At 42.3% G+C, this 17,759-nt stretch overlaps 1 protein-coding gene and 1 long non-coding RNA gene across 2 annotated transcripts; one reads left to right on the forward strand and one right to left on the reverse strand.

Annotated features, from left to right (window-relative positions):
- Positions 1 to 4,783: 4,783 nt before the first annotated feature.
- LOC129596426 (homeobox protein unc-42-like) lies at positions 4,784 to 8,889 on the reverse strand. Its single transcript, XM_055493704.1, has 3 exons — positions 8,718 to 8,889; positions 8,405 to 8,655; positions 4,784 to 5,515 (listed from the first exon to the last, which is right to left on the reverse strand). Exons 1-3 carry the CDS (start codon positions 8,785 to 8,787, stop codon positions 5,012 to 5,014), a joined length of 825 nt encoding a protein of 274 aa, XP_055349679.1. The 5' UTR covers positions 8,788 to 8,889; the 3' UTR covers positions 4,784 to 5,011.
- A 4,152-nt stretch (positions 8,890 to 13,041) lies between these two features.
- On the forward strand, positions 13,042 to 13,920 carry LOC129598552 (uncharacterized). The gene is made up of 3 exons (XR_008691716.1): positions 13,042 to 13,172; positions 13,248 to 13,403; positions 13,672 to 13,920. It is a non-coding gene; the product is annotated as an uncharacterized LOC129598552 (long non-coding RNA).
- Positions 13,921 to 17,759: the final 3,839 nt, after the last annotated feature.

Here is a 17,759-nt window from a genome sequence, read left to right on the forward strand (position 1 = left end):
AGTTCCGCGAAACTCATTTTCTGTGAAAATCCTCTGCTGCCGAAAACTGGAATATGTCGGTATAAGTCAAATACAATCTATGCCGCAAGTTGTAATATTAGCCACGGACGTCCCATGTTTTTGCTGCTAGTAACAGATTTATTGTGTACTGGTAGAATTTTATATTAATGCATATGTATTTGTAGAAAGGGTGCTTTGATTAATAATGGAAATTACTTTATACACCAAAAAATGTCAGGGTAGTGTACAGTGTACACCATGGCGCAGTTCAAGTATTCGTGTCGTCAGTTACTCGTCCCGTATTTTTAAGCGCGTTTTTTACTAGTATTACTTTGCTTTTACAAAACATATCTAGGACATTTAAATCTATACGAAATGTCCGTACATGGATAAAAGACCAAAACCATCTAAATTAATCCTAGATCACAGGCTGATCTCAAGCAAAGCATTGATCATGCCACAACGTAAAGCGATTTGAAGAAGTCGATGTTACAGAAGAAGGTCACCAATCTAAAAGATTCTTCGTAATGAAAGCGTCTAAAACACCGGAAAAGTGTATTGACGCCAAAAACAGACCCCAGTGTATGCCTTATTGCTTCGTTCCTGTAGCTTGCGATAAGGTTCTGCTTTGCTGCTCGCTTCGCCAACCTGGCCACGAGAAAACAAATATGAAGGGATCCAAGCAGGAATGAATCAACTTTAGAGTACGCGTGCTTAAATACACCGTACGATTGGTGAGCAATACCGATCCAGCCGCATAAACAACATTACTAGGCGTCCAGCAGATGAGCACACTAATGGTCATGAGTGAAAGAACCAGAAACGACGCCGTTGACTGTTTGGAGATAGGATTACGATTGTTGCTAACGGTTACATTCACAGCCGTAGTAGCTCCCGCCCGATTATGATCAAGTATTTTTCGCCTTTTGAGCTTCGTCATAATGAAGTAAAGATAGCAAAGCATTATAACTACTTCCGGTAGCATATAAGCCAGGATGTTCTGAACCAATGGCCACTCAGCCTGGCTTCGAAAGCTACAGTGTGTGCTGTCTAACTGGTCAGGATATATTAGCGCATCCACGGTGGTGACAATGGCGGCAAAGACGACAGCCGCTAGGAGAGTGCTGAAGCATAAAACTTTGGCCAACCGTTTGGTGTGCTGATGGCGGTAGCTTAATGGTCTGGCCATGGCCCAGATCCGGCTAAGAGCGATAAACATATGGCATAACGGGACCAGCGGTGGAATGGCCGTAGCTAGATAGCGAAGACCGCTGCAAAATATTGGATGGTAGGCTTCCGGTACCACACTCTTACTGGCAAAGACGAACGGATTATACAGCAACACCGACATTATCACGTTGGTTAGCAGAAGAGCGATGACGTAGAATTGAAACGGTGTCAGCAAATTCCGGGTGCGATAATACAGGAACAGTAAGCCGCCGTTGCCGCATAAGGTTATGATACAAAATACCAAGCTAAGCCACTGTATCCATGTGAAGCCAAAAATCCCGTCGGATGACTGTCGCCACTGTGCTTGTGGGCTGCTGCTGTGATAACAACTATTGGAATTTATTTGGTCTGTGAAGTTATCCATTGCCGATACCATTGAAACTTCTCATAAGGCGTTAGGAATTTTCAGTATAACTGCCGAACACAATTCTGATCGCGCGCCGCCTAATGAATCGCTGAAAGAAAAGGTGCTACTAGTTTGAACTTTAATACGTAGATGATACGTACGTGGGACACCACCATATTATTAAAATTCCTGGTGATTAGCGGACTTATAGTCCGTGCTTCGTAATATCAGGCGCAGCCTAATGTAGTAAGACCGCTGACATTTCGAAGACATCCGTCAGTTTCGGATTTCTGTCCCTCATGCACGGATTAGTTCCGTCCGTGGTACGATGACTTGGTAAAGTAATCTACATAGAATCATGCATACGTGCACCTACTTACATTGGTGTTATATGCTGTAAATGTATCAAATGCTAACGGAATTTAAATTTAGCGGTCATGCATCGTGCTTGATCTGAAAAGCAATAATGCAATGCTAATTCCTTTCAGTATAAAAAAATCCCAGAACATAAATCTTCGCCTACAGCCTTAACATTAAAATAATTTCCGGCACTTTACATAATTAAATCTAAGCATGGTCATCGTACGCTCATCAACGTGGCCTTCGCTCGTTTGGCTTGTCTGTTTGTATAAAGCAGATCGCAGATTGTTTGTTACCTGACGTGCGATTGTCGCTGTAAATGGTTGGAATGTTTTTGTCCCATCTCAGTCCAGCATGCTAAAACTATGCTCACCGTATTAGCATGTTAAAGATGCGTGTTAAAGGTGAGATTTGCACCGGTATTCATTGTACTTGTTGAGAAACGCTATATTACACAAAATCTAGCGAATCACGGTATTCCACAGCAATTGCCATGGTTAGCATAACAAAGGAGACATCAAGGCAAGAATTTAATGACGTAAGGCAAAAACAGTACGAGTACAATAAAATGATTTATTTCGGATTTCGGATTCGTCTCTTCTACGTCGACCGGATAACCACATTGGATTCTTCAAGGTTCCAGAAAGGGATTCCAGAGTTTCCAGGATATAAGATTTCCACTCCGGGTTCTTCACTGCAGCAGATTGAGATACACAGTCACTCTACCGATGTTGTCGTGGTCGGTAGCGGCAATAAAAAGGTCAGTGTCGCAAAACCTTACTTATCGTTTGTGAACAGGAAAGCCACGGGACACGGATCGTATTCGTCTTGACGTATCGCCGTACTCTTTCCTATACACAACAGTACCGGTAAATATCCACACTCCTTAGCCGGGGCTCCAGCATGCTTGATATCAATCACTCCTGTCAATAACGGATGAGCGGTGATCTCGCCACATTAACTAAGTACTTAAATGTCGATCCAGTTACTAGTGTGCCCTTTGAGGATCGCAATCCAAACCTATGCACGTTTGTACTCGGTGTATTGACACTACGTCGCCATCGCATCCAACTGCAAATTTTCTGCAGGTGCATTTCTTCTGTTATAATTTCTAATCCATCTTGTATTTCTATCTCTAACAAAAAACTTTGAACAAGCGGACGAGGAACACTCATATATACGAATACGGAAAATGGGAACAGAAGAGTGTCATGACCAGACACTATGTGTCAGTAAATTGATGCGACCATTACTTTTCTTACTCAATGTGGCTGGTTGCGGATCGTTTCATCACTGGAAGAAGCAACCTTCCACAGTTAAATTACATTGTGTAGCAGCTTTATGTTGGATAATCTGGACTTTGGTGATCATTGCTTATTATTGCGTTGCTCTCGTTTTCCAAGTGTATGTTAAATTCCGCCAAACTCGCTCGTCGTCGGAGGCTGGCGATCTTATTGCCTTTTGGACCGATGTTGCACGCAGTACAGCGCGTCTCATATGTCCCTTGTACTTCTACCACATCTATGGGCGTTTTACAGAAGCAGTCTCAACTTTAAACCCACATTTTGCTTCGTACCTTAATAAGAGCGATATAAAACAGATTTCTGTTTTTGTTTGTATCATCTGCATGCTGCCCTTTACTGCTGACAGCTACTACTTAGCCACCATTTGGAACGACAACAGCGAAATCTTCCAACGGCAGCTTGGTGTTTTGCTCCATTTGCCAGTCAGCCGGCAGACGACAGGAGTTCTCTACGCTTGTCTTATGACGCTCCACTGTATAGCAGAGCTAGCGTTCCATGCGATGCAGTACCTATCGACGATTATCTGTTTTGCGACCGGGCGGTGTTTTTTACAGATACACCACGCGCTAATCAAAGCGGATAATCGCGCAAGTGAAATGGATCTCGTAGTGAATGACCACTTTCGTCTCTCCCGGTGTATAAGCAAAATCAATCGGCTTCTGTCGTTGGTCATGCTATTATTGTATCTGTATGACTTTTGCACGATTCTGAACTACATTAACCGGTTTACATTTGGACGGGAATTACATTGGCCAAATTTGGCGCTTGCGTGCTTTTCGCTGGTGGTACGAACGTGGCTTTACGTTTACATGTTTGAAAAGGTAGCTTGCAGCTTCTGTACTGTGCGGTTTGGCAACCCATAAATGTAAATCTAATCTTTAGTTTGCTATTAATTTTAAACTCTTTTATTGATGTACAGTATTATATTCCGTTGCCTAATCACTGCAACAGAATTACAAATAAGATTTTACAACATTATTTAAAATTGTTTAGGCCGAACTGGTAAAGGAGTGCTTAGAGGGAATGGCTTGCCGGCAGCACCGCGGTGAACAAAGCAATTTAATACAGTCCCTGATCAACAAGGCCAATTCCGTTTCCGCTGCACTGGATCTCCAAGGATTCGTCACCGTTAACCGTGCCTTTGTTACCACGGTAAACAGTATGCTTGGCCTATGAGCTCCCCAAGGTTTTCTGGCTCATGGTATTTTTTTTCTTGCAGCTAACGGCCAGCATAATCACGTATGCCTTGGTGTTGGATCAGCTAGATAGTCAGACCATTACCAAGGAGGATATGGTGGCATTGCTTCGAAATATAACATGGAAATATCAATATCAACTGCATTAGACCAAACGGGAGTTACAACACCGCTTCGTTCTTTAAACACCAGGGATATTTTTAAATAGAGGTTGTCCTGCTTTCCGCTTACACATAATATTAGGAAGCATCCGTAATGTTAATGAGAGAAGACAACAAACGGTTTTTTGGAAATGCTTTTTTGCTATACATTTTTATACTTGTGAATTGTTCGCAACCGTGTACGGGTTTCGACGAACCAAATTAATTTTGTTAATCACCACATGTACGAGAAAATGCAAACATATTGCTGTTGTAGGAATATTTAGAGCGTGATAACGTAAACGAGCGAAAGCAGTTAACATGGCCAAAGCATATGACACAGAGCATTTTGCACACACCACCGATCCTTTCGCATCGGATCGATGCTCCATTTTATTGCCACCACCCCGCTTGGGGTTCATACTGCACCCGGCGTCACAATCCATTCAGTCCCGGATGTAAACAGCTCGACGTCTTCACATCGGCATACTGCATGAGCGACTGCGGGAACGGCGTGGTCTGGTTGATGTGATTCTGCGGGTTCATGTGGTTGAAGCGCAGCGCCGACAGGCTCTTGTTGTACCAATCCAGTCCGGCATCGTCGGCCTCCGTGCCGCCGTCCGAGGAGCGCATCATGCCCATATTGGTCAGGCCGGCAGTGTTGTTGGGCATACTGCTAAACTGTCCACTGCTGGCCGCCGCCGCGTTGTACACCGACTGCGGTGAGGGGACCGAGGCGAAGCGGCCCATAGGGGCGCTGCTGTGCGGGTGCTGGTAGGGCGCGTAGGGGTTGGCGCGGGCGGCGGCCACGTTGGCGGCGGCGTAGAAGTTGCGCATGGGGTTGCTGGTGGGGCATACCATGTTGCTGGCCACGCTCAGGGTCTTCTGCATTTGTTTCTCTTGTTTGCGGTATTTGGCCCGACGATTCTGGAACCATACCTGCAAAAATATCGATCAATAAGCAGCGTATTAAACCGTAAACGATTAGCAATGCACTTAGCGGAAGGAGTATATGTTCATACAAAAGGTGTATCGTGTACAAAAATAATCGGCTTCAGGTGTATCGGCTTCAGGTGTATCGGCTTCAGGTGTATCGTGTACAAAAATAAATTCTTTTATTCTGTATACTCAGTAGTGGTAGGAAAGGTACAGCTAAAGATGTCTTATCGACTACAGCGGCAGTTGATCATCTCGACTGTCGACGCAAAGCAAAGGGGACTCTGCTAATTAGCACCGAAGCAACGAATTATGTAGTAAGTGCTTCTTGAAGAACGGACTATGCGAGGTTTCGGTAATTCACATCTGTCAAACTACGAACCTCGAAAAAACGAGGACTGCTTTAGCCTGCTTGGATAATATCCGTGCAGGTGGTGATACATGCCACCGCATCCGGTGCTAGTAACTCCGCTGACCGATCCGGAGTATGCAGCTATTTTGCTGATAACGGCCTTACAACTGCGGAAGGGAATGTTTAAGAGCGAGCCTTTGTATTTACGCCCGAACTCTGAAGAAAACACTTGAAAGTGCGGCGATATAGAAATACTCGTGACTACAAATCATAGCATAACCAGTGACATGGCGGTACATAATATGTTAAAGTATGATAAATGTACTTTACTCGTATATTTTGTATGTATAAGAAATCTCAAAGCCACCGTAACGGCACATATCTGAAGCAAGCGGCACAGCTGGATTCTTAATTTTGAAGACTCGCAGGATCTGCAGACGGATGGAATCAAGATATCTCCTAACTGTTCAGGAAGCCAAAAGTATAAGTTTAACACATTAAACAAAATGTCTCATATTTTCATGTCACCGTGTTCTGTGAGGTGACAGCAAACGCAAAATGTGATTTCTTTATTGAAGTATTACAAATGACTTATTGAAATAACTCTTTTATAAAATGAGGCAACGCAACGATTCCCGCGACGGTTGTTTATAGAATGCATAGATTATTTTCAAAATTCCTTTGCAAAAATTTTTCTACGTCTTATCGAAAGTGCATTATGCATTGTAGTAAGTAACATAAAACTAGGAATTTTTCTTTTGAACTGCTTCCACGCGTTTCCTTTACCACCCTAAAAACTATTTTACATGGAACCTTCGGGCATAGATTGTGTTGATACTGGGCTTGCTTTGTCCTGACATGTCAGCGAAATCTGAGTAATATAGCAGTAAAAGGGGATAAAAATATTTTGATACCTGCATTTTTCCAGAATTTTATCAAAAACTGAGAATTTGATTATGCCTGGCATAACCGTGAAGTTTCATAGATGTTAATGGAAACTTCAATTCACACATACCGATGTTCAAGAATAAAAAAGTTTTATGGTACAAAAATACTGAGTTAAGAAGAAACATCAATAATGCAGTGAATGTTTTCTTAATTAACCTACAAGAAGTGATAATAAGAAGGTTAGAGAGGTAAGTGTACGTTTATGATGAGGCACTACAGAAATAAATTTCTTGCTGGCACGGCGATAATATAATTATTCCGTTAAAGGGTTTCTTTATTTAAAAGTTTTAATTGCAATGTAACTCAATAATTCAGTCATTCAACATTCAAGAATCTGAGCGCATGACAATGCCGTGGCTGACATGCTAATATCATGGCACCAAGTGAAATTCCCTGAGCACCGGCCGCACCAGAGAGCGCGAATAGCTTGGAATCGGATCGGGATTAACCCCTACTGCGCTGCATCGTAGCGCGCTCAAGCACAAACTTTGTGCTATACATTGTATGCACCACTACAGTACCTTATAAGTTGTACTTTTAATTAACTGAAACAAGGTAAAAAAGCGTTTGGTTTCGCTTAAAGATTCGCAATGAATCTTAAAAATTTACAGCAGTGTTATCCTGTACGTTAACCGAGCACACACACATATACTGTAAGCACAAGTGGATTTCACTCATTTGCTGTCTCCAGTTTATGTACATTTCGGTTGCTAAAATAAAAGAATGACCTCTCTGACACAGTGTCTACAACGTCGCGGTTAAACGCAAATTTAAGCTAACAAATCGTAAAATTAATAGCCAAATCACCTAATCGCAGCACATAGGTAAGCATATCTAACAAGCATGTTGTTCCCTGAAACCAAAATATAAGATAAGCGTACTCGTATTTCTTTGTATCTGTCAGTGCGATATCTGTACAATTACTTTATTCTTCGATGCCAATGTTTTATGTTTTTCGGTACCATACATACCTTATCAGGATAAATGCATTAACACACACGTAATATATGAGGTGAATAGATCCCTACATCCTCAAAGGTCACTGGCATATATCAGCCATGATCGCGCTGTGGTTACAAGGCAACAGATTCCCCATACAACAAATATGGTCCACGACATCGTCGGCCATGATGACGCTAATCATCGTTATACAAAAAGCATATCCAACGCCGCCATGATTTTTATGAAATTACAAGCTTGCAGATTGCCCAGCAACTGGATTGTGCCAGCAGCAAGCGCAGGCGCCAACTGCCGCACTATACTTTTCCAACAAGCTCGATATATATATGCGGGTATGATGTGCAGTAACATCACAACACAGCAAGCCGGAATTCATTTTACTGCTGCCCCAATGTAAATTGGATTTTGTATAATTAATCTAATTTCGTCGGTCGCGGTACCCGTTGCCTATTCTGCGCGGTGCCAGCCCCGGCAAAATTATGTCCTGTCGTTTTCTATTACGCTAATCAACGGTGTTGTGGTGGAGGCGGCTGTTAGGTAATTGTACGCAATTTCCAGCCACGGCGTCTAATTGGTTTAGACGACGCCGTGCTGCCGTTGACAAAAAACAGACACACCATTCTCCCACTAACCTGAATTCGCGCCTCGTTCAATTTCGTAATCCGCGCCAACTCCTCTCGACAATAGATGTCCGGATAATGGCTCTTGGCAAAGGCATTCTCCAGCTCCAACAGTTGCTCTTGCGTAAAGGTCGTCCGGTGACGACGGCGTGCCGGGGTCATGGCACCGGCCGCGGCCGCTGCCGACGTTAGTGAGGATACGGATGAGGTCGGGGATAGTCCGTTGCCGACGGTGCGCAATTTCTTAAACGCTCCTTCACCACCTGTGCAAACCCAAACTCCACTAACTTTAGGATCTTCAGCTAAATCGAATAATGATGTTTACCGGTAGTGTCGTGGAAGAGTTTACTATCCTTGCGCTGATTCTGCCTGGCCCGAATTCCTTCATCCGCCATGGCTAATTGGCATGGTTGTTTATAAGCGGATGTTGTTATATTCGCGTGCTATGTGTCGATGGGCTAATTCGATGCGTTACAATGCAGCCAAGCCGAAATTGCTGACAGAGATTCAATTAAAAATGTGCATCTAAGTGCGGCGACTGCGTAAATCGGATATATAATGCGGTTCAGGTTCACTTGTGTGTGTTTACCACGGGCTGCTGCGTTTGTGTGGCGCTGTGTGTACGCGCGCTGTGTTTGGTGACTGACACGAGAGTGAGTGCGGCCAATCAACGACGGGCAATTGCGTTAGCCGGCTGTGCCACTCTCCATCAAGTCAACCGCACAGTATTCTGTATATCTGCTGCTGACAACGGCTGCCCCGCGGATATGTAGTGGGCACACCGCTCTACTCTCCATCACCCGGGATGTACGGGGGCCACATTATGGATGCGCTGTTGTGTACGAAATATTGATTACGGAAATTCAGGTCCCGCGGGGCACAGCATTGTTCAGCAGCGCAATTTGTGGTAATACACAGACGGAAGAATAGCGCGACAAATTGCTGCACATGGTCGCATTTCAATGCTGCTTGCAAATTCATGGTATGAGCAGTGACCTTTTTTCCACGGTTATTTTTTGCCGTGATATAGAGTTTGCGCAAGCTTAACGAGTTTCCCTGTAAGGTTATTTAGTACAATGGCAATGCTCCAGAGATTATAATTACTGTACTACTTTAATTTTTTTATTGATGGAATGATGCGAGCATTTGTTCGTACACATACTCTTGCATGGAGCTATTAATAATACGTTAATATCTTATTATTTATGTTAATATTTATTACTCCCGACAAGATTTGTTATTAAACTGTGCAAGCTTTTTGTAACGAATTATAGTGAGTTTTCAAAACGCAAATATGTATGAGCTCTTTAAAGCCGACTGCACTACTATTAAGCCTGTACAGAGTACAATACAGTAAATAGCATACGGTACATTTAAAATAAAGATTTTGTTTTTTTTCGTTCAGAATTGTTATTTTGTTCTTGTTTTCACGGGTTGCATCCGCCTAAAGGTTTTCACTCCCAACATCATGTGGTTATTTTTCAGTTCAGGGTGACATATCATGGTTTATTAATGTGACAACAATAATAATTTTGTTAAATCTGTTAGTCACAAGTGGTAAGTTTAAATTATTAGCGCGGAAAAAGATTTAAATACACTTGCACTACCGCTTGGACAATCAATACAAATAAGCCATCCATTCAGTAAAAACGGTTCCTGATTGACTGGCATTCGTTAATTGATTGCCCGGGCTTAGTCGATAATCTAAAACGCGATAAGAGGATCGCTCGGTCGCAATGAATCGTGCGGTGGATATCAATCAAGCGTTCCGTACATGACTGCATATGTATCCATTTGTGATTTTGGACATGATGATAAAATCCCGTCAGTGGCGCAATCGCGCATCGATCCACGTAGCAGTACAATAGCGCAATTTGGTGACACATACAGATAGTGCCCAGTTTGCTGGGATGGAGAATTGAACGGGCAACATGTGTGCGCGTTAGCGGGGGAATTTGTCGCGGGGGTGCATCACAGCGGGAGCACACCCATACTTTCCCTGACCATTCCCCTGGAGGATAGTCTTTTAAAGTCAGCACCCAGTCAATCATGCAGATCCGGCCCGGGCGCAGTGTGCGGCACATATGAGACATGTCACTGCATGCTAATTACCCTGTCAATGGACTGCTAATGCACTGGCCACAACGGCTCAAGCAGCGACACAACTGCACATGCTACTCCACTTTGCCAAACCAGCACAACAACCGTAGTCAATCACCAGCCGATCGATCAGACTACTACTTTAGTTACGTATAACTTTGTTTTTTTAAGGTGCGAAAGATTACAAGCTTTGTCACATAAAACGGCTCAATTTTAAAAATATAGATACATATTAGTTAAATACAGATTTACATAGATGCAATATAAATTTAAGTTTTATTGATTAAAACTTTTTTTACTTGCTTTATGTGGAGTTTGTACGAGTTTTTATCTATCTTCAATATACTCGAATACCTCCTAAATCCTTGCTAGGAATCCATACATTTGAGAACATGCGAATACATATGCAACATACAGATGTGTGTACATGGTAGTATACTACACTATAAATAATTATTGCTTTCAGCCGTAATCTAGGTAAATGTTTAATTATGCACGTAAGAGCTAGCAGTATCTGTACACCACGCAATTGTATACACTATTCTGCCTAACGTCTGCAATACATCGTGCAGTTTGCGAGCGTTTATGATTGCTCAGTGTGATACATTAAATTACTGTAATATTTAACATCATATTAACCCTTAGTAACGATTTTGGTTCATGACTTTATTGGCAAAATCCATGCCACAAAACACAAATTCGAAGAAAAAAAACATGCTAAACTATAACAGAAAAATTTTGGTTGTTACCCTTTAGTTGTAACCCTTTAGAAAATATTTTGGTTTGGTTTTCATAATTTATATTGCCTTGGAAAGACCAGTGGTAATGAATACGGGTAGGTATGAACAATTACCGACTATCAAATTCGTGAGATGCGGGTTGAAGTGTTATGCAGTTGCTACCAAGCAAGAACATGATTATGTTCTCCTGCAATTCCTGCTTACTTAATTTTACAAAATTAATCTGTATAAACTTTGTATATCATTCATCATTTTATCATTTGATCATTAAAAGAAGAAAACGCACTACGATAATGAACTATGATAATGAACTTTAATCACCGCTGCCCAAGTGCGCGTTGGTGTGTTAATGGACTTCCAAAAAAGCTAAAATATTGTGAAGCATATCCTTACATTTTGCCTTACAACAAGGCCCATAAGCGCACAACTACATTATTATACTGTAAAATGTAATTCTACAGTTATAGCGCTGGTATTAATTACTGCTTGGTGTCGGTTAAACTGACGCAATTTTTGTTTGTAGTTTTAAAGTTTAACTTTAATATTCACCAGTAAGTGGTCTTTAGTTTAATATTCATTTTATGCCGGTCTGTGAGCACTGTAAGGTGCACTCCCGGTCGGACTGTGTATCACCTGGGTCAACTATAAAGTAATATCAAGATAGAGACTTCCTACAAACAAAACGTTTATGTTCGCTGGTTGCGTAACTCTTACGAGCTGCGGAAATGTCGCGTATCGTGTTAAGTAATTTGATTCGCAAGGGAAGACTGCACCCGTCGACGAATGGCGGTCTTTTGTAACAAACGCCCTTGGAACGTGCTCCGCTCGAAATTTCACGCTGACTTCCTGCGCAGAGGGAAAACTCGATCCGAACCTTGAAAGCAACGGTAAACACCGAACAAACTCTCACCAAAGACTGGAAATTCCATGCACATTGCCGCCCGTTACACCTGCTGATCATCGCGTCAAATCTTCAAAATCTTTAAATGGCCAGAATGTGTAACACAAAAACTTCCCCATGGTTTTTTGGTGACCGCAAAATGACCACCAATGGAAAGGGATATTTGGAGACCGTGTTCACCTTTTGGTTGTATCTGCTACAGGTGAGCGGTATGGGATGCGTATTCCATTGCTCCTCATCGAAACCGCACTGGATCATCCGTATTCTTCACTGCTTGTGGGCGCTACTGATCGCTTTCCTCCAGATTGTAACCGCCACGGAGACCATCGTGTATGTGTGGAGCAAAACGACACCGCAGCTGGAATCCATTGTGGAGTTCGCATGTCAACTGCAGCGCATGATTGCGGTTGCCGTTGGCTTCATTTATTACATTTGCATCTTTAACAAATTAGTTAAACACCTTCGCAAGCTGGACCATTTTGTGCGTCAAGAATTTCACCTGGTAGATAAGGTCATTGTGGTGTTCTACGCTATCTGCGGCACCGGCATTTCTCTAGGATTTATAATGCACAGTGTGTATGGGACACTGAAGTATCCCTATACTATTTCGTTTTATGAGATTTTTGTCGGATTAATCGTAAAAAAATTGCTTCTAACAAAAGTCATCTGTTATTTATTGCTGGTCTCGGATTGGACGGCGGAACTGGCGAGTTATCTGATGAGATTTCTAATTGGTGCGCTGTGCCTGGTGATAGCTCTGTGCTTCCGGCGGATTCGTGGTCGGATGAAGGAAATCTTAGCAGAAACACAGTCCCTCGTTCCTTCGGTATATGAGCATGCGGATCTCTGTGACAATGTTGCCGAAATGGAGAAAGAACTGAATGTGCTTCTGTTCATACAGTATGCATTGTATACTCTGAATATTCTCAACATTATCACCCAATGGCGAAATGGCAACTCGAGACATCTGCTCGATCTAGTGGAGACGGTACTATTTATGTCCGTTTCCACAGTATTTTTCGTTGGCGTGCATGAGACGGTAAACAGTGTTTAGTAAAAAGGTTTTGTTGCATGCGCTGCCAAAGGGTGTGATAATATGACGCATTTGATGTAGGCTTCGGAAGCAATGACGCAAATGGAGCGAGGTCTTCGCGCGAACGCTCAGTCCAATGTCCAACAGATCTTCATGCATTTGAACAGACTAACATTAAGACCAGTTTCGTTTTCCGTTGGAGGATTCTTCCCGATAAATCGGGCTTTTATTGCGACGGTAAATAAATCAAATTATTTTTGTTGTAAATACTGTATGTAATTTATGTTTAAGTCATTCTAATGCGCCAGGAAATTTTCGAGCACTTTAATTATTTTTGGTGGTTGATTTCTACGAGTATATGTCAAAATTTATTTGCTTATTGTCGCTAGAATGCTTGCTTAGAATGCGACAAATTTATTTGCCTATTGTCGCCAAAATGTCGCTAGAACTACCGTACTGTTGCGATATCACTTGTGGTCATTTACCGAACTCTGCTTCCTTTCAGCTTTTTGGTGGTATCGCGGCGTATGCAATCGTTATCTGGGAGCTGGGCGACAAAGGCATATCCAATAGCGATATTGAAAAAATTTCCGATCTAATTACCGCTCGATTCTTGCATGGGCATAATATCTCGAATCTCACTTTACCATAATCCCCAATATATTCCGAACATTCTTCAGTGCCAGTTATGCTTCGCTTGCTTTGCTATTTGTTTTATTCGTTTTCGCATTTAACAGAATGCAGTCTACTGTAGCAGGAGAGACTGCTGAACGTCTAACCATGTATCACAGGCAACAGTGGTAATGCTAGTACAGCATGATGTTCAAAATTGTTAAAAATCATCTTAAAAGAAAAAAACCTGAGGAGAACTATTTACCTCACGATGTAATAATATCTTCCATGAGACTGTTCGATGCTGCATAATATCCACAGTTCCGAGTACTCACTTCCCTTGTGGATCCTTAATAGTTAGTCGAATTGAAAGTTCCATGAGTGTGAAATATTTCTATGATTTCACTCTTCGTCACACCTTTGCTTTGCAGTTGGTCTATGAGCAATGCAAAGGTCACAATTCCTCGTGCAAATTAAAAATCAAAGCGTAATATTAGAGTGGTGAATAAATGAGTTCACTAATAAGTGCTGCAGCGTCATTCCGCTAACTAAACGCAACTCCGGAATCTAGAAGCGGATGTCTTAAGCTGCAACAAGCCTACCGTTGCTACGAATTGTCACTCGATTGCGAAAAGCCCTCCGACCCCCGAAAAGGCCAAATTCACTGCCCTGGCACGTTGGATCAGGAAATGCATCGGCGAACGCTCCTCACGCGTCATGCGGTGAGCCATAACGTGCAAGTGCTCTTTTAATGTCTCGGCCTATGACCATACAGCAGATTATCGATTTGCATTTATAAGATAATATACGGCAATTACATCTTTAAATCTAATGGCAATAATGTTAAAATAAATAAATGGTGCATGTGCGGTTGTACCTGGTTTTTGAAACAATGGGCGTGTGGAGTAAAGAATCTAAATGCAAGATGTTTACGCTCGGTAAGATGCTTTTCGAGAGGACACAGGAGAAACGGTCCACTCTATTTCTGAAGCAGAGAATTAGCATAGCTTTGATGCGTGGTAACGCTGCTTGTGTTCAGGAAACGTTCTGTATTGGTAAGAGATTGGACGAAGTGTACTATGTGCTAAAATGATGTGACGCGTAATATTGTTTCTATCCTATGTTCACTCCAATAACCCAATAAAGTACCCTGCTCGTATCCATAAACGAACTGCCAAAGTCCCGCTACTGTCAGTACAGCCACAATGATTATTCCATCTATGCCCACATGCATTCGAGACTGTCAGTAGACTCAGTACAGCCACAATGATTATTCCATCTATGCCCACATGCATTCGAGACTGTCAGTAGACTCAGTACAGCCACAATGATTATTCCATCTATGCCCATATGCATTCGAGACTGCAGATAATTCGGACCCCAACGGAATGTGGCGAAAGGTCAAACGACTCCACAACGCTTTGACTGAAACCTTCAGAGCGCGATAGGAATGTCTGAGCATGAGAAGTGGCAAACCCAATCGATGTTAGACACGCAATAATGTTGAATATGCTGATTAATTTTCTATCGACGCTCTGGGAATGTCGTTCGACATAGTCATCCAGTTGATGAATATTCTGGATATGTTGCTTATACACCCAGTGTACGCTGCAGACGGACAAAAATACCGTTACCGTTCTCTGCCAGGTTGTAAGGAACGATAGCAACGCTCCGTTGTCCACTGGACGCACTGCATAACTCCGTACTCGATCGTACAATGTGTAGACAATGCATGCGCCATACGTTGCCAGCAGCAAAACTGCCCCGAAATGGTGCAGATATTTTCCTAGTATGCGAGAACGTCCAGAATATCGCGGAAATGGCAAAGCGCCGAAACCGGCAAGAGAGAAGATAATAATCCATGGTTGCATTAGCTGATTAGTCACCATTTTTAACGTACAGTATCTCGTGATCATGCTACGATGAAAGCCACGCAAAAGGTAAAAGTTTGACTTAATTAAGTACTTGCACAGAGTACCAAGTAAAAGAAAGCGAATGAAGCGATCCTCCTATTCGCTGTCTCTGCTTCGAGAAATCATGTACCAACTACCACGATTACTACGTAGTATCGTAGTATACTACGATACTACGCTTTTGTACTACGATTTTGTAATAAGCTGAACTTTCAAGCACGACTATGAAAACATCCAGAATGTTGAATAGGGTGATTATAGGCGGTATTGGCTAAGGTGCTTGAAACAATTGGGTAAATACTGATCGGTGCCGGTAAGATCAACTTATTCGAAAGTGATAACGAACTGAGAACTTACTTAGGTGCAAAATGATTACAAACCCAAGTGCGAGAACGTCGTACCGCATTTACGGCGTACAAATATGACAGGTGCCGCAGGAGCACCCGACAGTGCTGACAGTAGTGAATCTACTATTTAACATGCACTGTGGCAATTTATTCTGCTCCTATACAGAGCAGTTACGAAAGAATTATTGACAGATTTGCAACACAGAAAACAATGTGACTAATTGAATTTACACGGTTCCATCTGTCGCCCCATAACTTCTAAAAACTACACAAACCCGATGTCACAGTAGCGGTTAGACTGCTATGGACGCATTCATCCATTATACGTATTACTCGTAGCTTCAGAAGTGATTGGAAATTTTACAAAGAAGAACAATTACTGTACATATATATTGCTTTGGAGGATTAGACTCTTGCTTCGATTGTGCTCAGATTAGTGATGCCAAGGTTCTGTAGAAGAGCGGACAAGTGGTAAACGGAAACGCTTTTGGCCTCAAGCTGATCCATCACCAGAGCGAAGGTTAAAATCGCACCAGCCAGCTACACCACCATCAATCTTTATACGATCAGGAATTGTAGTACTATCAGTTTTAATGTCAATATCTTTGGAAATAATTTAACAAACTATAAAGCCTATGTGTAACTGTATTTGAGCACATCTGCACTAAGTATTAAGGGTATGGATCTTTCTGTAGTTCAACTTTACCGTGGCGATAAATGTTCGGTCCACAGTGAAGAAGCCGCCCAAACTGAAAGCAATGCTGACCGAAGTGACACGTTTGATAGCGAAATGTAGAGACAACCGCTCATCCGGTGGCGCTTGGTAGATGATATCAGGCAGTAGATTGCTTATTTCTGCCGACTGTAAATAGTTGTTAGTCCTTTTAGTGTTTTCCGAATTCAGCAAGACCTTAACATAAAACTGGAGTAAACGTATTACTGTCTCTGTTAGAAAATCGTGTTTGCGTGTATTATTAGTTCGAAGATTTAGAGAAAGCTAACTGTAAACAGTTTCATTCCAGCTTCATGTGCGCAAAAGACGGAGTGATTCAGAGATCAATGTCTAGAAATGTATAGCTGCAATTGACGAATGTTAGCATTGTATGATCTTTGTTGCACTGTGGTAGATAATACTACGGCTTTAGCACATTCTCCAGCAGGCAGTTTTCCAAAAAGTTATGACAGTAAATGAATTCATACCTTTTCGTGCGCATAGATGAACGCGTGAGTGCCGGCAACGGTCAGCAAAGGCATGATGAAAATACTTTCAGGATTAACATAAACTCCGGTCTTCATTCTCGTAATGTAATTCAGAATCGTGCAGACTCTGTAAACGTATACAAACAGGATACTACATGACAGAAGACTGTTCATCGTCTGTAGCCGCTGACTAAGCTGATAATGGTCGTTGAGGAGCGGATCCACATCTTTTAATTCATACGGCACTTTCGCCAGCCTTTTACTAATTTGTCGATAGCATCTTCCACCAACAAAACAGACGATCATAGGTAAGGTTTGAATTAGGATGAAAAGGGCGTCCATGAACCACTGCGAGAACGAACAGAGATTCGCTAGAAACTGCGCAATATGAGTTGCCGGTATAACGTGCAGAAATCGGGCAATGTCGCGCTCAAAAGCCTTTGTGTCTTGACGGAAGCAGAGCGCCCACATGTGAAGGGCAATAATCGTCAGAGAACATGCAAACGTTAGCACCGCGAAGA

Source organism: Paramacrobiotus metropolitanus, unplaced genomic scaffold (genome assembly GCF_019649055.1).
Source record: "Paramacrobiotus metropolitanus isolate TYO unplaced genomic scaffold, Prichtersi_v1.0 Parri_scaffold0000003, whole genome shotgun sequence".
Taxonomy (NCBI): Eukaryota; Metazoa; Tardigrada; class Eutardigrada; order Parachela; family Macrobiotidae; genus Paramacrobiotus; species Paramacrobiotus metropolitanus.